Below are 25869 nucleotides of genomic sequence, written 5' to 3' on the forward strand. Positions count from 1 at the left end.
TATATATGTCCATTTGGCTTCTTTCTTGACAATTCTCTGTAAAATCAACATGAAAACTAGAGGCAGTCAGAGTTCATTGACAGCAGCAAGAAGAAACAGTAGTAAGGAAAATCGTAAAAGCATACTAGTCTGATGCAGTTTAGTAAAATGGGAAAATGTAGTTGATATCTTTTTTTTAAATAACTTTTTATTTTGAAATCATTTCAAACTTACAGAAAAGTTGCAAGTAACTCCTGTATACTCCACCTATTTTAAGCAGTTGTTACCTTTGCCGCGTTTGCTTTAGGATTCTCTTTATCTATATATACACATTTTTTTTTCTGGATCATTTGAGAGTAAGTTTTAGGCATCATGCCCTTTTATTCCTAAATACTTCAGTGTATATTTCCTAAGAATCAGGATATTTACTCACATAATCATAGTATTACAATTTTTAAAATTGGTACTTCAGTGCAGTACATACTGTTAACTTGGAGATCTTATTTAGGTTTATGTCAGTGGTCCTGATCATGTCCTAATGGCATTTCTTTTTTTTCCTGGTTCAAAATCCAATCCAGGATAATGTATTGCATGTTGTTTTTATGTCTCTTTAGTCTCTTTTAATCTTCCTTTGTCTTTTTCCTTAGTGTTTCATAACACTGAAGTTTTTGGAGAGGATACGCCATTTATTTTGTAGAATATCCTTCAATTTGGGTTTTTCTGATATTTCCTCATGATTAGATTCAATTTATGCATTTTCTGGCAGGACAAATACAGAGATCATATTGTGTGCTTTCCAGGGCATCACATCAGGAGTCACATGATTTTATTTTGTCCCATTATTGGTAATGTTAATTTCACAGTGCCGTCTGTTGGGTTCCGCCACTGTAAAGTTATTTATTTTTGTGGGAAGGATTGTTGAGTCTAGAGAAATATGCATTTCCTTATCAATCTTTTCCATTGATGATCCTTGGCTAAGGAGTAGTTGATATTCTTAAAGTTGTCCTGAATCATCCAGAATCTTTAAGACTACAGACAAATAAGGTAAAATACAGGCTAAACATCGGTCACAAAGAAAGTGGAGTATATTTTAGTTATTAGAGTATTTATTGATATGGTTACATGACAAAAATGGATTCTGGTTAGATTTTTACTTTAAGTTTTTGGCAATAGTCACATGCTTTTTTTAAAAAAAAATCTTAAAGATAATAAGTATTTAGATACTTAAAAGATAACCTTTTAAACCAAGGCTGAAGACAGTATGACACATTTATTCATTTGAGACTTAGTAAATTTTAATTTGAGTGTTAAACTTCTCTAAATTGATTTTAGACATTTGAAAGGAACTTTTTAAAGCTATTGTTCATTAAAATGTAAAAAACAAACAAAACATCCCCAAGACTCACTGTGCTCTGTTATAATGGAATTATTTGTATTTTTCTGGAAAGTATAATTGTCTGTGCTGATGAGTGGATTTTTTTTCAGAGGTCCTTAGATCTCTAAGGTGTCTTCAAGTTCTAAGATTTTGTGATTGCTTGAATTTCTAAAAATATTTGCATATTCAGTTAGGTTCATAGGGATATTTAACATAAATTAAGTGACAGTTGCCTTATTTTAAAGTAAAGATATGAATTTGAAAATAATTTTTATTTAAATTAACTGATAGGTTAAACCTTCTCTCGATGAAGCTTTTGTCATCCAAGAACAGAATGTTGCACTAAATTTCATTGGTTCAAGAGGGGCAAAGCCTGGTGTCACCAAAGAGAAAAGAATTAAATATGCAAAGGAAGTATTACAGAAAGAAATGCTCCCTCATGTTGGCGTCAGTGATTTTTGTGAGACCAAGAAAGCTTATTTCTTAGGGTATGTCAAATTTCATTGTTTTAAGTTCTTTGCCAAGCTGTGATTGAGATAAAATTTTTCTTAAAGCTAAAAATGTCAAAATTGATGTTTTTAATGTATAAGTTTTAAAAAAATCCCAAACCATATGCTTTCTTTTTTACTTCTTTCTTTTCTTTTTTTAAAGGTACATGGTTCATAGGTTGCTGCTAGCAGCTTTGGGTAGAAGAGAATTAGATGACAGAGATCACTATGGAAACAAAAGATTGGACCTTGCTGGACCACTACTTGCATTCTTATTTAGAGGGTAAGGAATTACAGAATGATACTGTTAAAAGTAGAGAGATTTCACTTCAGATTGTTTATTGCACTTGAGATGCTAAACTATCTTGGCATCCATATTGGGTACACATGAAGTTAGCTACATTCTTTGCCACTTGCTCAGTTTAGTTCTATTGATACTTCATATTTGAGAATTTCAAGATTGTGAGGAAATTTATAACTTGTTTACATTTTCTCTACAAAGCATTTGAGAAAGCTGAATTATTGCCTTGATTTTCTAAGTGCTGATACTGGAATTTTTTGAATTTTTTGTTTTTTTGTTTTTTTTTTGCGGTACGCGGGCCTCTCACTGTTGTGGCCTCTCCCATTGAGGAGCGCAGGCTCCGGACGCGCAGGCTCAACGGCCATGGCTCACGGGCCCAGCCGCTCCGCGGCATGTGGGATCTTCCCGGACCGGGGCATGAACTCGTGTCCCCTGCATCGGCAGGTGGACTCTCAACCACTGTGCCACTAGGGAAGCCCTGGAATTTTTATGAGTTCTGCTTTGCAGTTTATAAAAACACAAAAGCTGGAAGGAAGTCTATCAAGATATTAGCAGTGGTTGTCTCAGTATTGGGGTTATATGTGATTTTTATCTTATTCTTGATATATTTTTATATTTTTCATATTTTCTATAATGAACATATAATACTTCTATAATTAGAAAAACTTATTTGTAAAAATAATGTGGGCAATTTAATACAGAAATAATATTAGCAATGTTTTGTACGTGTTCTGTTATTTATTATGTTGTATATTAGTGTTTTTCAACCTCATTTTGTTATCGCCCCACTAAGGGGCCTCTTTTGACTATTTTTCTCTAATTGCTTTGCTTGTATATGTTTATGGTACCATATGTACGTCTGTGCTTTTTATATAAAATGTAATAACACTTCCCTCCCTCTACCTCAACCACTTTTCGCCCCCTTGTGGGCAATATTGTCCTTGTTAAGCATGCATATTGTAGACCTTTACATGTTTAAAACATTTTATTGGGCAGAATGTTTAAGAATTTGCTTAAAGAAGTACGGATCTATGCCCAGAAGTTCATTGATCGAGGAAAGGATTTTAACTTGGAGTTGGCAATTAAAACAAGGATTATATCTGATGGCCTAAAATATTCTTTAGCTACTGGGAACTGGGGTGACCAAAAGAAAGCTCATCAAGCCAGAGCTGGAGTATCTCAGGTAAGGATGTTAACTGTGACTACAGGTTTGATAAAAAATGTTATGGGACTAATAGAATCTTTCATTCACTGAATGTAAATTGTTTTGCCTTTTTTTTTTTCTTGGTCAGATATAAAAGTACTTGGGGGCTTTTGAATTATGAAAGTGAAATTTTTCTTAAATTAGCTGTTAGCATTATTAAGAGAGATTTAAAAGTTTTGACTTGCATCAAGATATTTAATGAATTCGAGTAGCTTCTTGGGAGGTGAGACAGTCCATGTTTGTGAAATTTTTGTCTTTTTTTTTTTTTTTTTTTTTTTTTTTTGTGGTTCGCGGGCCTCTCACTGCTGTGGCCTCTCCCGTTGCGGAGCACAGGCTCTGGACGCACAGGCTCAGCGGCCATGGCTCACAGGCCCAGCCGCTCCGCGGCATGTGGGATCGTCCCGGACCGGGGCACGAACCCATGTCCCCTGCATCGGCAGGCGGACTCTCAACCACTGCGCCACCAGGGAAGCCCTGTCTTTTTTTTTAATGCTGTAAATATTCTTTTTTAATTAATTAATTTATTTATTTATTTTTGGCTACACTGGGTCTTTGTTGCTCTGCGCGGGCTTTTCTCTTTAGTTGCTGTGAGCGGGGGCTAGTCTTCGTGTGGCGTGTGGGCTTCTCGTTGCAATGGCTTCTCTTGTTGCGGAGCACAGGCTCTAGGTGCATTGGCTTCAGTAGTTGTGGCACGCAGGCTCAGTAGTTGTGGCTCACAAGCTGTAGAGCACAGGCTCAGTAGTTGTGGTACACGGGCTTAGTTGCTCCATGGCATGTGGGATCCTCCCAGACCAGGGATTGAACCCATGTCCCCTGCATTGGCAGGTGGACTCCCACCAACCACTGCGCCACCAGGGAAGTCCCAGTTTTTCTTTCTTAAAAGCTCTGTATTAGAAGCTGATACCCAGAGAATAAATGGGCATCTACTTCCTTTTTTGCAAAATGTAATACTTCTAACAGTGATTTCTCTATGTTGGCCTGTTGTTATGTACAGTGATTGCAGTAGCTACTCTCAGGAGGGGTAATGGGGGAAACCTTTTACAAAAATGTCTCACTAGGTATTTTTATTAATTTTTTTATTTTCATATAAGATTGAAAATTTATAGTCTAGCTTTATGGAGGGGATCTCCCCCTCTTTTTTTTTTTTTTTTTTTTTAAAAACTAGCCTATACCAGCATCACCTGATTAGTTTGGCATTCAGACACCAACTTTAAGCTCCTGATTCCTAGAAACCTAGATGCCTTAAGAAATTCTGGAAGGATGCTTATAGCCCAGTTAAATTTCTAGTTCCTTTTAGTTTAGTAAGGATTTGTTGAGTCTACTTGGTGTTTGTGATGCTGGGTTCACAGGGTTGAATGAGATGCTCTTCTAGCCCTCGAGCTTATCATCTATTAAAGGAAACATTCGTCCGTGTACAGCTCATTTTGCCTTGAGCTGAATTATGATAAATGCCATCCTGCCAATTCAGTTCAGTGTGTGTACTGGGACCTAAGATGTGCCAGGCAGTCTGTCACACATTAGAGATACAAAAATGAATAAAACATGATCCTTGATCTTCAGTAGTTCACAGTCTATACTCATAGATGTAAACAGATATTACAACATGATACAGTGAGTATTAAATGAGAGCTGTTCACACCTGCTCTGTGGGAATGCCAGAGAAAGGCATTTAGCACTGGCTGAAAGGGTGAAAAGAAGTGTTTTCTTTAGGAGGTGACACTTGAGCTGAATCTTGAAGGGTAGTTGGGAAATAGCCCAAGTCTTGGAGGAGGGTAGAACCAGTAGCTCATAGGAAAACTGGAGAAAATTAATATCCTGAACAAAGGTACAGGGAGGAAAGAGCATGTGCACGTGGAAGGAACTAGAGCATTCTTGGGTTTTCAAATCAAAGCGGGAGAGTTAGGAGGATGGGGTTGGAGTGGAGAGCTGGAACACCTCATAGAGGGGGGTGACATGTTCATTTTTGCGTTTTAGGTAGCTTCACAGTAATTGGCAGTGTGGAGAAAGATTTGAGAAGGGCAGAGTTGGTGGCGGAAAGATTGTTGCAACAGCCTTAGTGAGAAATAATTAGGGCCTGCACTAGAGCAGTTTTGTAGAGGTGGAGAGTGGAGTCAAATTTGAGAAATATTTAAGAAGTAAGTTTTGTAAGACTTTGTGACTGATTAGTTGAATGATGGAAAACTCCACAGAGTAGAGAGAAGAGAACAGTTCTTCCTGGTGGTGGGTCGTATGTCTTCTATGGAAGTGGTAACATTTCACCAGGCAGAGCAGAATGGGAAAGTACATTCCATTCTGTGGCAGTAGCGTGGTCAGAGTTGTGGAGGTGAGAGGGTGTTTGGCAATGTGGGTGGAGTACAGGAGTTCTGGAGACTGCTGGTAGGGGAAGGTCATTTGGGGCTTCATTGAGAAGAGCTTCAGAGTCATGCTGCTCTAGTTGGAGGGGAACTGTTTAATATTTTTTAATTCAGGTGAGTGATGTGAACTTATCTATATCTGTGTTTTAATAATTCTGGTAACTGAGGAGAGTAGATTGGAGAGGACATTACAGGAACTTACGAGCTGATGGCAATAGTATAAGTAAGAGGTAAAGGGCTGGTTTATTGCTGTGACATTGGGAATGGTTTTTTGAGAAAGTTTGAAAATAGAGTTGACAGAATATGTTTATTGTTTATTATATGTGAAAGGAGGAAGTCAGACAGAAATATCTTGAGATTTCTAGATTGGGAGATAAAGGGAAGGGTGATGCCATTAACAATGATAGATTTAGGAATAAGAAGGAGGATGGGTTGTTGTAGGGCTGGGGAACATGGTGATTTTGTTATTAGGTACATTGAGCTTGTGTTGCTTGCTTTATATCCTTCTAAATATTATCTTACTCACAAGTGTTACCTTGCTTAGTGTTCTGTAAGTACTGAATCTCTGTGTTGGATTTAGAGGCCTCAGCCTGGGAAAAGTTCTGGGATGGATTAGTGGTGTCTGCTATGGTCAAAGAAATGTGAGTTGGTAGCGTATAAGACTTACTGAGTGCCTAATGTATGCCAAGTGTACTGTTCTAGGTACAGGGATACAACAGAGAACAAAACAAATAAAAATTCCCCACCCTTGTGGAACTAACATCCTAGTGGTTGGAGATAGACCGTAAACAAAACATTTATGTGGCATGTTAGAACTGTATGTCATATATTTGCCATCCCTGCTGTAAGGGTCAGTTAAGTTACAGGGGTGAATAAGATTATCCAGGGCAGGATGGAGAAAGGAGGGATGGGGACAGTTGGACACTGAGTGGATTATATGTAAAAATATGACTTTGCCTCATTCTAATATTTGCCAAAAACGTGATAGTGTGAGTAACCGAAATGCCCAAGCTTTAAAGATTTACTATTGTTTTCTAGGTATTAAACCGCCTAACTTTTGCATCTACTCTTTCTCACCTGCGTCGTTTAAATTCTCCCATTGGTAGAGATGGCAAGCTAGCAAAACCAAGACAGTTGCATAATACGTTGTGGGGAATGGTGTGTCCTGCTGAGACTCCAGAGGTAATGCATTAGAATTTATGTTCAAGACAGAAAGTCCAACAGTAATCATGTAGGGTATAATTACTTTTATAAGTAATTTTTTGTTACTTATAATTACTTTTAATTTTATTTAACTATGTAGTATAGTTTAGAACTAAGATATTATAATTTTGTTCTTAGGAAGTAAGAGTACATTCTGAAATCAAATTGGAGGAAAATGTTTGTGGAAAAGAATTTGGACAGGCATGTTAAATCAGTATGAGTAATATGTACTTTATTTATTCCAAGGGCCATGCTGTAGGACTTGTGAAGAATTTAGCTCTGATGGCTTATATTTCAGTTGGATCTCAACCTTCTCCAATTCTCGAATTTTTAGAAGAATGGAGTATGGAAAATTTAGAAGAAATTTCTCCTGCAGCTATTGCTGAGTGTGTATAAATACAATTTTAAAAAAACTTGTTAATCTTTGGTTATAGCTTATTAGAGGGTTACTAAGTACAGAATGCTTTTGGTTTTGCATTTTAGTGCAACCAAGATTTTTGTTAATGGCTGCTGGGTTGGAATACATAAAGATCCTGAACAACTTATGAACACTCTACGGAAATTGAGGCGTCAGATGGACATCATTGTGTCTGAAGTAAGAGTCCTTAATTACTTAAGAGGACATGATCTCTGTGATTTCCAAACGAGGCATAAAGACTAGTGAAAGTTATCTTTGCGTTGGTATCTTTCTTGAACTGGTTTCCTTTGAATTGTAAAGTACATTTTCAAAAGTCTAGATGATGTTTTGAGCTAGATTTAATTATAAGATATTGTTTGCTTTAATGCCTTAGATATACGCATCTAAAATTTTGACATGTAATTTGTTATTAAATTATATTTTGGAATTCAAATTATATTTTGAAGTAAAAAATTCTTTTGAGAATCTTTTTGTAAAGCTGACTACAGTGCTTTTAAAAAGCGAGTGAATATCTCTGATTTCTCCTTTGTCGGAATCCAGAGATTCATTCATGAAATGTGATACACCTCTATTAGATTCCTTTATGTTTAGGTGGATGTTGAAGTGCTCTGGGATTAGGATGGATTTTTTTTTTTTTTTTTTAGTTATCAAAATACTGTATGAGCTTTATTCCTCCCCAGAATAGGGCTTTTGCTTTTAGTGTACTGTATTGAGGGCTGGGCTCAGGCATTTGATTTCCCCAAATCTACACCTTTGGGTCTGTCTCGGTGAAAGTGGGTTTGGAGAGAAACTGTAACACACTTAAGCTGACCTCCTGTCTATGTAGCAAAGCAGAGAATCGAGGTTTGGGTGCTCCAGGCCTTCCTCTAACAGGCAAACCCTGGATTTTGACCCAGGCGTATTCATGGCTTGAAGAAGTCAGGAACAGCATGCTTCACTTGAGTGTGGCGGGCAAGGCTAAGAGAAAGCCTAAGAACCAAAATTGGTTGTGTTTTTTGTGATTGAGAACTTTGTTAATGCCAGGTGTTTCTGCTGAGAGCTACCTTTAGGTTTTCTGTCTTCTCTAGGATAAAATTAAATTCTTCATGCTGTTTTAGGCCTCTTTACCTTTCCATGGGCCCATTCCCTCAACCTGGAATGCTTGTGCTCCTTGTCACCCATGCCTCCTCAAACATGGGTAATAGGGAGAAGGGTGCTTATTACTTTTTTTTAGGTAAATCTCACCAATTCTGCAAAACTCTAGTGTTAACTTTCGTATCCTTCAGGATATTTCACCTGACCACCCAGTTTGATTTAGACCAGAGGTTGGCAAACATTTTCTTTAAAGGACCAGATATTAAATATTTTAGTCTTGGTTTACCTTACAGTGTCTGTTGTGTATTCAGCACTGCTGTTGTAGTAAAAAGTAGCCATAGACAATACATAAATCAGTAAAACTTTGTTTAAAAAAAATAGATGGCAGGTGAGGGCAGATTTGGCCTGCAGGCTGTTCGCTGAGCCCCTGATTTAGATCTATCTCTGTGACTATATGTGGCATATTTTCCTTAAATAACTTCTGACAGAATGCTTATACCAGATAGTAACTGTTGATTTATTTGCCTACCTCACTTACTAAACTATTAACTTCTCAGAGGCAGGGAACATGTCTTAATATGACTTTGTATTTTCAGTTCTGAGCATGGTGCCTGACATGTAGTGTCTCACACTGAGTGAGTGAGTGTTGAAACTATAAACGGACCCTGTGTCCTTGGACTAGGCTCTTTAATCTCCTATTGGAGAGTGTTGTTGGGAGCTTCTTAGTGGGAAAATTGTGTATATTTTTCAGCAGTCTAGTACTTTTTCTTTTCCTTCATATTTTCTGATAATCAGAGGTCCTCATTTTACCCATTTCTAACTTTAGCCTTGTGTTGGACCTGTTAGGCTTTCCTGTCAATAGTCCTCTCAAGAACACCTATTTCCTTTGGAACACAAGATACTGTTTGGCCTTTGAGGCGACACAGCTCAGTTTATGTCTTCCTGTTAAGACAAGAGCTATATTCTATTAACTGTATTGTAATATTCTATATTCTATTAGAAATTCTCTAAGGATTCAAGGTAAGCATTTGAGAATGCTACTCATGGTGTTTTTGCTCATAAACACAGTGTTTCATCTCAGATTGTTTTCTAAGGACAAGAAGTGGGCTAGGAATGTGGGACTTATCTTTTTCTTGGCTTTTGACTCTTTGGGAGAACTTGGTGTTTTTGATCAAGCTTTTATGATTTACTATCATTTTAAAACTGAGTAATCCAAACCTTTCCTTTCTTAAATAAACCCAATCTTTTCTTTCTTTCTTTTTTTTGGCTGCATTGAGTTGCTTGCATGGTTTTAGTTCCCCCACCAGGGATCGAGCCTCGGCCCCGGCAGTGAAAGCGCGGAGTCCTAACCACTGGACCACGAAGGAATTCCCCACCCAATCTTTTCTTTAATAAAAGTATCCAGATGTGATTTCACTTTTTTGAAGTACTTTTGTGTAGAAATACCAATCTGTTTTTCCATTTCCCAACTCATTGGCAATTCATTTCTTAGTTGACTTTTAAGATTATATATTAGATCTAGATAATTTACTGAAGATTCTTATTTGTTTACTTATTGACTTATTTCTTTTTATATTGGCACTTCAGATTCTGTAGTGCTTTTATTTTTTATTTTTTTGCGTTACGTGGGCCTCTCACTGTTGTGGCCTCTCCCGTTGTGGAGCACAGGCTCCGGATGCGCAGGCTCAGCGGGCATGGCTCACGGGCCCAGCCGCTCCACGGCATATGGGATCTTCCCGGACCGGGACACGAACCCGCGTTCCCTGCATCGGCAGGCGGACTCCCAACCACTGCGCTACCAGGGAAGCCCTGTAGTGCTTTTAATATTATGTTCTTTGTAAGTTTTCCCAAAATATTTTTGATGTTTTCCAGGAATATATTTTCTAGCACTATCCAGTAGAAATATAATGCAAGTTACATATGCAATTTATGTTTTTCTAGTAGTCATGTTAAAAAAGTAAAAAAAAAAGGGAATTCCCTGGCGGTCCAGTGGTTAGGACTCTGCACTTTCACTGCCAAGGACGCGGGTTCAGTTCCTCGTCGGGGAACTAAGATCCCGTGAGCCATGCGGCGTGGCCCCCCCAAAAACAGAAATAGATGAAAATAATTTAAATATATTTTATTTGACCTGATACATCAAAAATATTACAATTTCAACATATAATCAATGGAAAATTATTAATGATAAATTTTATTTTATTTTTTTATACTATCTTTGAAATCCAGTGAGTAGTTTATACTTACAGCGTATCTCCTTTCAGAATGGCCACATTTCAAGTGCTCAGTAGTGATGTGTGGCTAGTGACTGCTCTGTCAGAGAGCTAGACTGTAAACCATTTGTCTTATAGGTGATTGTGAGAAGTCAGGCTTATTACTGGGAAAGCCTGATCAAGGCAGAGTGATATAGGGCTGGATATTGAAAGGTTACACGCGTGAAGTACATGTAATTACCAAAGAGGGAAAGCAAGAAAATAAGAAATATACTAGTATTTGTGATATCAAACATATATGTTCTTCATTTTAATTTATTTTGCATGACATTATTACCAGATGTTGTTCAGCTTTATAATTACCAAGGTTAGATATTTGTCCTATATAAAATTTTAAATTATACCTAGGTTTTTAGTATATTGAACAATGATAAACTAAGATCTATTAATTTTATTTGATAATTTATCAATCCTATTGTATTTTTAGCTAAGCCTTAATGATACAGAGAAAATAAAAGTTCATGAGACTGTTTTGTCTTTTTATGTATAGGTTTCTATGATCAGAGATATTCGAGAGAGGGAGATTCGTATCTATACAGATGCAGGCCGTATTTGTAGACCACTTCTTATTGTGGAAAAACAAAAGCTACTTTTGAAGAAGAGGCACATTGATCAATTGAAAGAGAGAGAATATAACAACTACAGGTAAGAACATGCAGTTAGAAAAAAAGTTAGATACAATTCACATGCCCTAAAATTAAGCATTTTAAACTATGTAGTTCGGTGGTTTTTAGTATAGTCACAAGATTGTGCAACCATTACCACTATCTAATTCCAGAATATTTTCATTGACCCGGAAAGAAACTTTGTACTCATTAGCAGTCACATTTCCTTTTTCTTAATTTTTGTTATCAAGTAAGAGACTTTTAGGGTTTTATTTAAGTGTAAAAGTCTTTGTGACATGGTAAAGACTATCTCTGCTACTAATAAGAAATAACCTCTGTGCTTTCACTGCATGGGGCTTGGGTTCGATCCCTGGTTGGGGAGTTAGGATCCTGCATGCCGCGTGGTGCGGCCAAAAAAAAGAAAAAGAAATAACCGATGTGATATAAACAATGTATAACATAATATGAACAATATAGTAATAAATTTAATAAAAAGAATCTTTTACAATTTATTATTAGTGATATATGAATGTATATATTTTTATTGTTAAAAATTCAAAAAATAGGTGTAATAAAAATATATAAAAGCCCCCAATTCACACTCTCCTTTTCAGAAGTAAATACTGTTACCAGTTGGGGTATTTGTTCTTCCAGACCTTATTTTTGTTTTTATATACTCACCCTAGCCCCACAAGTAGGTTCTTTAGATCAGAGCAGAGCAAAACAAACTAACAGTAGTTACAGAGCCATACTTTATGTGTATTGTTCAGTAACTTGTTTCTTTCACTGTTAACAATAATATGCTTATTTTGGGACTCTTTCTATGTGAATGCATACAGATATAGGAATATTCTTTATTAAGTAGGAAGCCTAGTTAATTAAAATAGTTCAGGAAGTAAGGAAATTAAATGAATTCTTTTTTAGTTGGCAGGATCTTGTGGCCAGTGGGGTAGTAGAATATATTGATACTCTAGAAGAAGAAACAGTGATGCTCGCAATGACCCCAGATGATTTACAGGAGAAAGAAGTAGCTTATTGTTCCACATATACGCACTGTGAGATTCATCCATCAATGATTCTTGGTGTCTGTGCATCTATTATTCCTTTTCCTGATCATAACCAGGTTGGTAGCAGTTTTTGACTATGCTTTGTGAGGAATTGGGGGAAGCAGAATAAAAATTAGAGATTAGTCTGTAGCTTTTTCTGAAAGAAAAGCCTTTTAGTGTAAAGACGATGAACTACAGCATTTAATATGCTTATTCTTGTGTTTGACTCTTAAGAGTCAATTGATTATTCCAAATGGCTATCACTTATTTTTCGGAAAGAATAGGAACTTTACCAACCATATTTCTGATTTATGAAGTACCCTGTAAAGTCTATTTATTTAGAAGTAATTAAAGTTTCACCGATTCTGCTTTTCATTTCTACCTTTAGTCCCCTAGAAACACATACCAGTCTGCTATGGGTAAGCAGGCTATGGGGGTTTATATTACCAACTTTCATGTTCGTATGGATACATTGGCCCATGTTCTCTATTATCCTCAAAAACCACTTGTGACTACACGGTCAATGGAATACCTACGATTTAGAGAGTTGCCAGCAGGTATGTTCAGTTTTGTTTTACATTTTTTAAGATCCTGCCATGCTTAAGACACTTTTTTGGGTTCTTTGGAGGGTTAATAAATGCATATGACACACTCTCTATTCTCTTAGAATTTATAATGTGGTGGGAAAACATGAGCACAATTCAATAAAAAGGTAGATATGTGTATAGTGTTATGATGGAGGTATAGATTCCTTTGGAAGCACAGGGTGAAAGAAATGATTGATTCCTGTTGGAGTCTAGAGCCAATTCCATAGGGGAGGTAGCATTTTGGACTAGAGTGAAGTTGATGAAAGGGTATTTGAATTTGAGAGATGGTTTGAACAAGGTCCTGGGTGCATGAAGGCAACTGTCAGTATTTATGTCAGTTTAATATGGCCTGAGTGGAAATGCATGGGAGTGATACTTGGTCTCATAGTGTGGAGACAGCAGGTTGAATTTTATTTGGAGAATGAAGAACTATCCAGCCTTTTTTTTTTTTTTTTTTTTTTTTTTTTGCGGTACGCGGGCCTCTCACTGCTGTGGCCTCTCCTGTTGTGGAGCACGGGCTCGTGGAGCACGGGCTCCGGATGCGCAGGCTCAGTGGCCATGACTCACGGGCCTAGCCGCTCCGCGGCATGTGGGATCCTCCTGGACCGGGGCTCGAACCTGTGTCCCCTGCGTTGGTAGGCAGATTCTTAACCACTGCGCCACCAGGGAGGCCCTATCCAGCCTTTTGAACAAGGAAGTAATACAGTTACAAATTTATTTTACAGTATAATTCTGGCAGTCACGTAAAGGATCGATTAGAGTCAGATACGGTATTAAGTAGGGAGGTAACTTAGAGGTTCTTGTAGTGGTCTAAGTGAGAAATGGTAAGGTCCTTATTAAGACATGAAAAAGTGTAAGGGCCTGAGACACCTGTTGGAATACACTTGTTAAGATTAACACTTGATTACTTATTGGATGTAGAATGATGAAGAGAGGGTAGAAAGGAATTAGAAATATTGTTGGTGTTCCTGGCTTGGGTGATCAAGAGAGAGATACTATTAATAATATTGGGAGCATGTTAGAAGAAAGAAGAGGTTTTCTTTCTTTATTTTTTAAAATCAATTTTTATTGGAGTATAGTTGATTTACAATGTTGTGTTAGTTTCTGCTGTACAGCAAAGTGAGTCAGTTATACATATATCCACTCCTTTTTAGATTGAAGGAAGAGGTTTTAGATGTAAGATAATAAGTTCAGTTTTCAACATGCTGATTTTGAGTTGCTGCCAAAACATCTCAGGAATGATCCTCCAACAGTGAGTTGCAAATGTGGTTAGAAAGAAGGTCAAATCAAGAGCTGTGAAGTTTTTGATATATTAATGATAATTATAGATTACTGTGAAATTGCTGAGGGAAAATTCAGAGTGAGAATAAAGCCAGAAACCGTCAGAACTTCAGGCACCAGGAAAAGAAATCCAGAGAGGAGATTTGAGATGTAGCTGATAAGGAGAAGAATCAGGAAGTTGCAGGAAGAGATTCTCAAGGAGACTGGACAACGGGTAAAATGGTGCAGAGAAGTCTGAAGGGTATCAGTGTTGAATATAAAGGAGACAGCTTAGTTCTTTGGCAGAGTTGTCTTACCGTATTATTAGCGGAATTTTAGCTTTGACCGTGGATAACATTGTTTAGTAAAGTTTGCCTTGTAAATAGTGGCTTTAAATTATTTACTGTAATAGGGGATCTAACATTTTGATAGCAAATTCTCAGAGGTTAGAATGATTTATTTTCAAAGTCTTCCACAAGGGGTTACTATTGTCTAGAAAAACAAAATCTGTTACGTTGTCTACAATGTGCTGGTATCTTTGGGCTGTACTTGCAGTGCTGTGTTTTTCTTCAGCATTTAGATAATAATTTCTTCATGGCTAGAGAAGAAAAGAAACAGGTGAAGGATTGGATTTGAAATAGAATGTTCCTTTGGCACTGATACGAAGTGGTGAGGGCATGGCTGGTAGGGACTACAAGCCTTTCAGTTCTGTTATTGCTTCATGCCTTAATCTTGTTATCTATCTATATTTTTAAAAACTTTATTTTGAGATAGTTTCAAGCTTACAGAAAAGTTGTAAGACTGTTACAAAGAACTCCTATATACTATTCATCCAGATTTCCTAGTTCACATTTTGCCACATTTGCCTTATTCTTTCACTTTCTCTTTCTTCTTGAACCATTTAAAAGTTAAGTTACAGACCTGAAGCCACATCACTAATTAATTAATTTATTAATTAATTAATTTATTTTGGCTGCGTTGGGTCTTTGTTACTGTGCACGGGCTTTCTCTAGTCGTGGTGTGTGGGCTTCTCATTGCGGTGGCTTCCCTTGTTGCGGAGCACAGGTTCTAGGCACGCAGGCTTCAGTAGTTGTGGCACGCGGGCTTTAGAGTGCAGGCTCAGTAATTGTGGCGCACGGGCTTCTCTGCTCCGTGGCATGTGGGATCTTCCCGGACCAAGGCTTGAACCCATGTCCCCTGCATTGGCAGGTGGATTCTTAACCACTGTGCCACCAGGGAAGTCCCACATCACTCTTTAATTCTTCAGTGTATGTTTCCTAAAAAAGACATTATCCACAGTACAACCGTCAACATCAGGGGGTTAACACTGATACCCATCTAGTCAGCAGTCCCCAATTCAGACTTTGCCAGTTGTCCTCATAATGTCCGTTATGGGTCTAGGGTCTAATCCAGGATAGTACATGTCTCTTTAGTCTCTTTAATCTGGAACAGTTCTTTAGTTTTTCCTTGTCTCTGTGACCTCCACATTTTTGAAGAGTCCAGTCAAGTTACTTTATACATTATCTCTCAATCTGGGTTTGACTATTCTTTCCCCATGATTTGTATTCAGGTTATGAAGTTTTGGCAGTACTAGCATAGAGGCAGTGCTGTATTCTTAGGGCATGATATCAGGAAGCACATGCTATCTCTGTCCCATTATTAGTAATTTTAACTTCTGTCATTAATTAAGATGGTGGTGTCAGGTTTCTCCACTTTTTATTAATTATAATTATTTTGTACTTATTAGATAAGTAATAAGTTTTTGTGAAAAGATACTTTGAGATGATGTGAATAGCTATTCCTTGTCACACTTTCAGTCATTAATTTAGCAGGTGATTATTGCCAAATGGTGATTTTCTAATTTTATCACTCCTCTGTGTTTGATGCTGAAATTGTCCCAGATTTTCCAATGGAAGTATCTTCAAGATGACTCCTGATAGGTCCTCATTGTTCTTCAAGCACTTCCTTACATTTTGCCTCATCTTGTGCTTTTCTTCCCCTAAACTTGGACTTGGTCATTTCTCCTTTTAGGATAAAAGAATAGTGTGTAGAAACCAAAATCTGGGTGGTAGGTGTGCTCTTTGCTATTATAATATCATCATTTCTAGGTCCTCTCGGCTGTTGGAACTAGGAAAATATATGTATGCATATACCCCTCCCCACCTTTATCTATTTTTATATCTCTATATACTAAAGAACCATGAGTTCATATCAGTACCATATCTCCCATCCCAGTACAACACCATAGTGTTTATTTTAGAATTCCATTCTCTGACAGTGAGAAACCTGGCTCCTGTTGTCCTCAGTATATTTAGTTATTTGCTCAATCTGTTGATGTAACCAATCTCCTGACCATTGTGGCTGACTTATTAGCTCTGGCCCTGCCTAACCTGCCAGCTGCATTGGCCAAATTCTGAGCCCTAAGGGGAAGGGGCTAATAGGGTTATCTTAAGGAATGTCTTTGGATTAGTATCATTCCTATTTCTATAGAGTACCGTTTCTTTGGTTGACATCTTCTGGGAGCAAAGATCCTTGTGACAAAAGTTCACCTTGACTTAAAGTGGGTCAAGATACTTAGAGCCTCCTTACTGCTGAGCCGAGGTTTGAAGTAGGTGGGGACAGAATGGCTGAAAGGGTTTGAACCTGGCTGACAGGTGGGTTATAATCCTAGATTTTATAGTCTTTGAGATCACAGATACTTTTTTGAAGTTACTAATATTTATTGAGCAGTTTGTGTGAACCACCACCCAAGGCACCTTACACGTTATTTCTAAGCATCATAAAAGCTTTGTGATGTTTTTTCACCTACAAAATGAGAATAATAATAATACCTACCTCATAAGGCTTTTGTGATGATTAAATGGTTAAATCCACTTAAAACTCATGGCTTAGTGCCTAGCAGTTAATAAGGGAGAAATAAATGTTAGCTGATTAGTGATAGTGGTGGTTGTATCATCTCTGTTTTACAGATGTGGTGACAGGATCAGAAAGGTTATTTGCCCAAAGTTTATACAACTTAATTTGAAAATCCAGAATGGAAACTCTGGTTCTTTTTTTTCCCTTTTAGACCAGATGTACACCTTCCCCCCATTTCACTTTCTTGTGCTGTTTCCTCTTCACTACATTGTTTCTTGATTTGGGGCTTTTAAGCTAAGAAGAAAATATTAGACATATAATTCAGAAGTTTACTGTTTTTAGTTAAATTTAGCTGATCTTTCAGACTTGCCCAGATACCTTGGATAAAGGTTGTAGGATGGAGGGGGTTGCCTCCTGGGCTGTAGTTGATATAGCAAGTGTGGGCGATCCAGGGATTGTCACCCGAGAGGACGAAAGCCCCACAAAGGCCAAGACAGTTGAGCACCTATAGGCTGTCACCTGGAGAAGAGGGAGGGCATAGATAGCGCTGCACAGAAACATGAGGACGTGCTAGGGAAGTCTTGCCCATTCGATGTATCACAGATGTCACGTATGTCCTGCTCCTGGCTCCCTAGTAGTAGGATCATATCACATCTCCCAAGACCCTGGGATTTCTGCAAATTCTCGACTCTTTTCAGATCCCCCCCCTGCCATCAGGATCCTGCATCTTTTTTTTTTTTTTTTTTTTTTTGCGGTACACGGGCCTCTTACTGTTGTCACCTCTCTTGTTGCAGAGCACAGGCTCCAGATGCTCAGGCTCAGCGGCCATGGCTCACGGGCCCAGCCGCTCCGTGGCATGTGGGATCTTCCCGGACTGGGGCACGAACCGTGTCGCCTGCATCGGCAGGCGGACTCTCAACCACTGCGCCACCAGGGAAGCCCAGGATCCTGCATCTTTATGTACTTTTTCTGCGTTATGCAGCTTGACTGTGTGTGAAAATTAAAATTCTTCTAGTTTTCTCAGACAATCCACACAAAAGAGTGGTGACTAGTGTGGATATTACTAAAGATTCCTTAGAGGAAATAATTTACATTTCAGGAGTTTTCATTGCACACCTGAGGAGAGACTATTTGACTTTTCTGATCTCTGAAAACTCTTCTTGGCTCCCTGCTATTGGGTGCTTTATCTCTGGTCCTTCCCAGGAAGGACTCAGCTTCCTTGACACTGCCTTTCCTTTGGAGTATTTCTTACTCCCCTTCCTCTCCCAGCAGAGCATTTTAGTTTTTCCTGCTCCAAATACAGGTACACAGACCCATCAGGGTGCCCAGAACAACAGATGCCCTCTTGTTACTATGATCCTTCTTTAGAGAGCAATCAAGGTTATATTTAGCACAAAGTGTTTCGTGTTATCTCTTCAACAGAGCTTGCAGTCTCAGATTCATACAGGCTTAGGCAAGACTGGTGAGTAGGTGGAGCTGAAGAGAGGTTTGCCTTTTTGCTGAGGTTAGCCCTATTCAGCTTCAGCGGTGGTTGTGATGTGTACGTGCAGACCCAGTGATGCCAGACCTGATTTTTCAAGAAAAGCTTGAAATCTAAGCTTTAGTGTGAATTTATTTTTTAAAATGTTATGATCAGTGCATTTAAAATAGCTAGTGGAAAGCTTTCTATGGCACAGCGGGCCATAGAAATGTAGTTGTTAAGGAGGAGCAAATGTGGTAGGGAGGAGGGCCTGCTGTTTGTGTGTATCTCTTTCTACAAATCTATTCCTACCTTGGGTTGGGAATTACTGAGAATCAGAGACTTGGAGAGGAGTGTGTCTTTAGTGACCCAGATTCAGACCAGCAGTGCTGCCACCCCTTACCTGCACTCCACTTATGAAAACTTTTGTATCCCTGCTGTACACATAAAAGTGTGAATGAATGGTGTGTCTCCTCTTGAAGGGTGGGTTGTGTTTTGAAAGTTGAATTTAGCTTTAAGGAAGCAAATATAAACAGTTTATTCAGAACTTAGATAACCAAAACAGTCAGTCATCCAGATTTTGGTTCCTTTGTATTCCATAGTCATAGTTTTTACTCCACATTTGAAATACTTAGATCAAGATATTATGTTACTGTAGCTTTAGAGTTGAGTGTGTTTCAATTTTTGGAAAATCTGATGATTCATGTATATATGAATTATGTTCATTCAAACCCCACTCAGGGACTTCCCTGGTGGTCCAGTGGTAAAGAAACCGCCCTACAATGCAGGGGACTCCCTGGTCAGGGAACTAAGATCCCACATGCCGCAGGGCAACTAAGCCTGCGTGCCATATCTACTGAACTCGCACGCCTCAACTAGAGCCCACGTGCTGCAAAACTACAGAGCCCACGTGTTCTGGAGCCCGTGCGCCACAACTATAGCGCCCACGCACCCTGGAGCCTGTGCGCCACAACTAGAGAAGAGAAAACCATGCCACAACTAGAGAAGCCCGCGCGCCGCAATGGAAGATCCCGCATGCCGCAACTAAGACCTGATGTAGCCAAAAATAAAATAAAAAAATAATAAATCTTAAAAAAAAAAGAAACCCCACTCACATTCAACAGTCATTTCTTATATTGCAATCTACTAGTTTATAGAGTTTTCAACTTTTTTTCTTCTTTAATACTTGTTACTTTATTTAAATATAATTTTAATTTTATATTGTAGTTGATTTACAATATTGTGTTAGTTTCAGGGGTACAGCAAAGTGATTCAGTTATACATATATACATATCTGTTCTTTTTCAGATTCTTTTCCCATATAGGTTATTACAGAATATTGAGTAGAGTTCCCTGTGCTATACAGTAGATCCTTGTTGATCCCAAACTCCTAATTTATCCCTCCCCCCAACCCTTCCCCTTTGGTTAACCATAAGTTTGTTTTCGAAGTCTGTGAACCTGTTTCTGATTTGTAAAAAAGTTCATTTGTATCATTTTTTTTAGATTCCACATATATTCCAAATATCATATAATATGTGTCTTCCTCTTTCTTACTTCACTTAGTATGATAATCTCTAGGTCCATCCATGTTGCTGCAAATGGCATTATTTCATTCTTTTTTTTATGGCCGAGTAATATTCCATTGTATATATGTACCACATCTTCTTTATCCATTCCTCTATCGATGGACATTTAGGTTGCTTCCATGCCTGGCTATTGTAAATAGTGCTGCAGTGAACGTTGGGGTGCATGTGTCTTTTTGACATGTGTTTGCATGTGTTTTCTCTGGGTATATGCCCAGTAGTGGGATTGGTGTGTCATATGGTAGTTCTGTTTTTCATTTTTTAAGGAATCTCCATACTGTTCTCCACAGTGGCTGTATCAATTTACATTCCCACCAACAAGGCATGGGGGTTCCCTTTCCTCCATGCCCTCTTCAGCATTTATTGTTTGTAGAATTTTTTGATGATGGCCATTCTGATCGGTGTGAGGTGATACCTCATTGTAGTTTTAATTTGCATTTCTCTGATAATTAGTGATGTTGAGCATCTTTTCATGTGTTTGTTGACCATCTGTATGTCCTCTTTGGAGAAATGTCTGTTTAGATCTTCTGCCCATTTTTTGATTGGGTTGTTTGTTTTTTGATGTTGAGCTGCATGAGCTGTTCGTATATTTTGGAAATTTATCCCTTGTCAGTCACTTGGTTTGCAAACATTTTCTCCCATGCTGTGGATTGTCTTTTCATTTTGCTTATGGTTTCCTTTTCTGTGCAAAAGCTTTTAAGTTTAATTAGATCCCATTTATTTGTTTTTATTTCCATTATTCTAGGAGGTGGATCCAAAAAGATATTGCTTCGATTTATGTCAGAGTGGTCTGCCTATGTTTTCCTCTAAGAGTTTTATAGTGTCCAGTCTTACGTTTAGGTCTTTAATCCATTTTGAGTTTATTTTTGTGTATGGTGTTAGAGAATGTTCTAATTTCATTGTTTAACATATAGCTGTCCAGTTTTCCCAGCACCACTTATTGAAGAGACTGTCTTTTCTCCACTGTATATTCTTGCCTCCTTCGTAGATTAATTGACCGTAGGTGTGTGGGTTTATTTCTGGGCTTTCTATCATGTTCCATTAATCTATATTTCTGTTTTTGTGCCAGTACCATACTCTTTTTATGACTGTAGCTTTGTAGTATAGTCTGAAGCCAGGGAACCTGATTCCTCCAGCTCTATTTTTCTTTCTCAGGATTGCTTTGGGGTCTTTTGAATTTCCATTACAAATTTAAAAATTTTTTGTTCTAGTTCTGTGGAAAATGCCATTGGTAATTTGATAGGGATTGCATTGAATCTGTAGATTGCCTTGGGTGGTATAGTCATTTTGACAATAATTGATTCTTCCAATCCAAGAACATGGTATATCTTTCCATCTGTTTGTGTCATTTTTGATTTCTTTCATCAGTGTCATATAGTTTTCAGACTACAGGTCTCTTGCCTCCTTAGGTAGGTTTATTCCTAGGTATTTTATTCTTTTTGATGCGATGGTTATTGGGATTGTTTCCTTAATTTCTCTTTCTGATCTTTTGTTGTTAGTGTATAGAAAAGCAAGAGATTTCTGTGTATTAATTTTGTATCCTGCAACTATACTGAATTCATTCATGAGCTCTAGTTAGTTTTCTGGTAGCATCTTCAGGATTTTCTGTGTATAGTATCACATCATCTGCAAACAGTGACAGCTTTACTTCTTTACTGATTTGGATTCCTTTTCTTTCTTTTTCTTTTCTGAGTGCCAATGGCTAGGACTTCCAGAACTATGTTGAATAAAAGTGGTGAGAGTGGACATCCTTGTCTTGTTCCTGATCTTAGAGGAAATGCTTTCAGCTTTTTACTGTTGAGTATGATGCGAGCTGTGGGTTTGTCATATATGACCTTTATTATGTTGAGGTAGGTTCCCTCTATGCCCACTTTCTGGAGATTTTTTGTCATAAATGGGTGTTGAATTTTGTCAAAAGCTTTTTCTGCATGTATCAAGTTGACCATATGGTTTTTATTCTTCAGTTTGTTAATGTGGTGTATCACACTGATTGATTTGTGGCTATTGAAAAATCCTTGCATCCCTGGGATAAATACCATTTGATCATGGTGTGTGATCCTTTTTTTTGTGGTATCTTTGTCTGGTTTTGGTATCAGGGTGATGGTGGCCTCATAGAATGAGTTTAGGAATGTTCCTTCCTCTGCAATTTTTTGGAATAGTTTCAGAAGGATAGGTGTTAATTCTCTCAGTGTTTGATAGAATTTGCCCGTGAAGCCATCTGGTCCTGGACTTTTGTTGGAAGTTTTTAAATTCACAGTTTCAATTTCAGTGCTTGTGATTGGCCTGTTCATATTTTCTATTCCTTCCTGGTTCAGTCTTGGGAGATTGTACTTTTCCAAGAATTTGTCCATTTCTTCTAGGTTGTCCATTTTATTGGCATATAGTTGTTTGTAGTAGTCTCTTATGATCCTTTGTATTTCTGTGGTGTCAGTTGTAACTTCTGTTTCATTTCTGATTTTGTTGATTTGAGCCCTCTCCCTTTTTTTTTTGATGAGTGTAGCTAAAGGTTTATCAACTTTGTTTATCAGTACTTGATACTTTAAATCTTTATGGTCCCATCAAAAATAGTTTTGGCAGGGGCTTCCCTGGTGGCGCAATGGTTGAGAGTCTGCCTGCCGGTGCAGGGGACGCGGGTTCGTGCCCAGGTCCGGGAGGATCCCGCGTGCCGCGGAGTGGCTGGGCCCGTGGGCCGTGGCCGCTGGGCCTGTGCGTCTGGAGCCTGTGCTCTGCAACAGGAGAGGCCACAGCAGTGAGAGGCCCGCGTACCGCAAAAAAAAACCCAACACATCTGCCTTAACTATGACTTAAAAAAAAAAAAGTTTTGGCAGCAGCAACTAAATAAGATTGTTTATATTAAAAACTTGCTTATATCAAACATTTAGCCATCAGAGTAGCTGTCTCACAGATTCCTATTCCAGGAGGAGTAGACTTTGACATTTACCATGGTGAAAACATTTGAGGCAAATATGATTAAATAAAATTGATTTAAAAGAAAGGGGTAATTTTTCTTTGTTTCTCATATTGTGCTTTAATGTTTTCTCTTAAATGCACTGCAGGTATCAACTCAATTGTGGCCATTGCATCATACACTGGATATAATCAAGAAGACTCTGTTATCATGAATCGTTCAGCTGTAGACCGAGGCTTTTTCAGGTCAGCTATTTATAAAAGTTGTCAAAATACACATATTGTGGAAATATTAATATTTTATTTTTAAAAAGTTCTTTAAAAATAAGTGCGAATTGTGTGTTTCCAAACTTTTGGGGGTTTTGAATGTCAGTCTGGAAGAAATTTTGATCTGACAGCAGAGAAATTTTTCTGTTAGGATATTTAATCTTCTGCCTCCATTCATGACACGTTGTGGATATCTGCCAGGCACATGTTGTTGTATGGTTTCCTATATAGGGGTTAGTGTGGTAAAATCAGTGCCCTATTCCAGAAAGTAGAAGGCCTGGGTGATGGTCACGAACAACTGAAGACACTGCTTCTTGTATCTGAGGATTTTCAGTTACTAATATTTTGAGCCCCCCTTTATTTGTAAGCAAATAAATGTTTGTGTTTAGATAATATAGAAATGTCTAAAGTAAAAATAAACCTAGAGTTTTAGGACTCATGAACATTGGGTTGGCTAAAAAGTTCATTTGGGTTTTTCTGTAAGATGTTATGGAAAAACCCGAACGAACTTTTTGGCCAACCCAATAACAACTGTTAAAATTATAGTATATTTTCTTTTTCAATCTTATTTTCTATTCTTCAGTTTGATTATTTTATTGTCAAACATTAATCTCAAATCCATGATATGTGAAAGTTGGTTAAAAAACTGGGAGTTAAGAAGAGAGGATGGATTTTTTTTTTTCTGTATAGTTTTCAGAAGATAGGCACTAAGACCAGAGGTGGACGTTATAGCTTAATATCATAAACTTCTCACTAGAAATATTGGGACAGATCCTGGGTGACCATCTCTGAGGGTTATTATGGGAGGGATTCTTATTTTGGGTAGGAGGTTGGACTCAGTGACATTAGTCCTTCCTGGTCTCACATATAATTCCAGCTGTGTTAAGGTTATGGGTCAAATGCTACATGTGTGGCCTGTGTAATAGCTCTTAAGACTTAACTTTGACCCTTAATACAGTTAACTCTTGTCCCAGATTCATGGTTTAAATTGCCATGGTTTAAATTACCACATATCAATTAAGCAAAATTTATTGGTATGTTCTAAGCCCTGTTATTAAAGGAAAACAGAAGTTAACTTTAGAACCATGTGTTTTTAGGTCTGTTTTCTATCGATCATATAAAGAACAGGAGTCTAAAAAAGGGTTTGATCAAGAAGAAGTTTTTGAGAAGCCTACACGTGAAACTTGCCAGGGTAAGCAATACTGACATTGAAATTATGGAATTCAAAGTTAGCTTACCATGGTTTTCCTGATTAATTTTTTTGGTTTTGGCCACCCCCCTTTCTTTTTGCCATGTGGGAGTATGTTTTCTTATTATTCTTAGAGCTTATATTAAGGAAATAGGTATATTTGCCAGAAGTCTTTGCACCTAGGAGTGGGCTTGCTATAGTCCTTCCATTCTGCTAGGTCTTGCATTGAGGAGGGGATTTAGGAAATCAGAGAGGTCATGTAATTTCATGGGACACGCCTCAGCCCCATTCTCACTTGTACTGTGTCCTGTCCCTCAGTTTATCTATTTGCATGGGAACTTCCTCTCCTCTTCACATTGTGGTGTGACCATAGTGTTTGTTTAGCCACAATATTTGTATGTATTTAACAAATAACTAATGAGAGGATACCTAGAACTTTCTGTTTCCTCTGGAAAACTCAAAACTTATTTTCTAGTTATTATTTTTACAGACATTTAAAGTGGGATGGATGGGGTATCCCAGGGAAAAGGGTTATCTCTCCTACAGTTTTGGCTTTTAATAGTATTGCATGAAGCAAAACGTTTTTTTTTTTTCCTTAGATATCTTCCTATTACTCCATTTCCTGTGGGTGGTTCTCTGTGGTAGTGAATTGATGTTCAGTGGAGTTAAGATTATAGATTAAATTCAAACTTTCTGTTGGAAATTATATGTAGAGGACATAGATACTCTTCCTTATGCAATATAGAGATCAGAAGATGGCAACACACTTATCCAAAGTCACTTAGCAAATGGAGAATCTGAATCAGTCCAGTGCTTTTTTACCGAGTTCAGAAGTTTGTAGTATTTGGAATAAGGGCACATTACTACACATGTTAGAGATTCCTATGAACTTCTCTCTGACTTTAAACTGATTTATATATTTGGTTTTTAATCTTTTGGGGAGGGGGATTATGGGACATTTTAAATACTTTTCTTTATGGTATTACCATTTCAGAAAATTCTGTCTCTTTCTTCTCAGGTATGAGGCATGCTATTTATGACAAGCTGGATGATGATGGTTTGATAGCTCCTGGGGTTCGTGTATCAGGAGATGATGTTATTATAGGCAAAACAGTCACGTTGCCTGAAAACGAAGATGAATTGGAGGGCACTAATAGACGCTACACTAAGAGAGACTGTAGCACGTTCCTCAGGACTAGTGAGACGGGCATCGTGGACCAGGTTATGGTGACTCTCAACCAAGAAGGATATAAATTTTGTAAAATAAGGGTGAGTAGAGCTTTGTCATATTGCTGTTTATAGAAGGTAAACCAGAATGACTTAACCAACCTATTTTTGTGTGAATTCAGGTACGCTCTGTTAGAATTCCACAGATTGGAGACAAATTTGCTAGTCGACATGGTCAAAAGGGTACTTGTGGTATTCAGTATAGACAAGAGGTAGG

General features: G+C 37.9%; 1 protein-coding gene across 2 annotated transcripts in view; it reads left to right on the top strand.

The window, feature by feature from the left end:
- POLR2B (RNA polymerase II subunit B) overlaps positions 1-25869 on the top strand; it is a 46811-nt gene that overhangs the window by 15756 nt on the left and 5186 nt on the right. For both annotated transcript variants that reach the window (XM_082630896.1, XM_082630897.1), the window contains exons 8-20: positions 1646-1842; positions 2006-2125; positions 3140-3326; positions 6740-6883; positions 7151-7290; positions 7388-7499; positions 11157-11311; positions 12196-12394; positions 12706-12874; positions 23119-23215; positions 24334-24428; positions 25444-25694; positions 25775-25864. In XM_082630896.1, the coding sequence (XP_082487022.1) occupies positions 1646-1842; positions 2006-2125; positions 3140-3326; positions 6740-6883; positions 7151-7290; positions 7388-7499; positions 11157-11311; positions 12196-12394; positions 12706-12874; positions 23119-23215; positions 24334-24428; positions 25444-25694; positions 25775-25864 (1956 nt within the window). The remainder of the gene's footprint in view (positions 1-1645; positions 1843-2005; positions 2126-3139; positions 3327-6739; positions 6884-7150; positions 7291-7387; positions 7500-11156; positions 11312-12195; positions 12395-12705; positions 12875-23118; positions 23216-24333; positions 24429-25443; positions 25695-25774; positions 25865-25869) is intronic.

Source organism: Mesoplodon mirus (genome assembly GCF_964341445.2).
Source record: "Mesoplodon mirus genome assembly, chromosome: 2".
In the NCBI taxonomy this organism is placed as follows: domain Eukaryota; kingdom Metazoa; phylum Chordata; class Mammalia; order Artiodactyla; family Ziphiidae; genus Mesoplodon; species Mesoplodon mirus.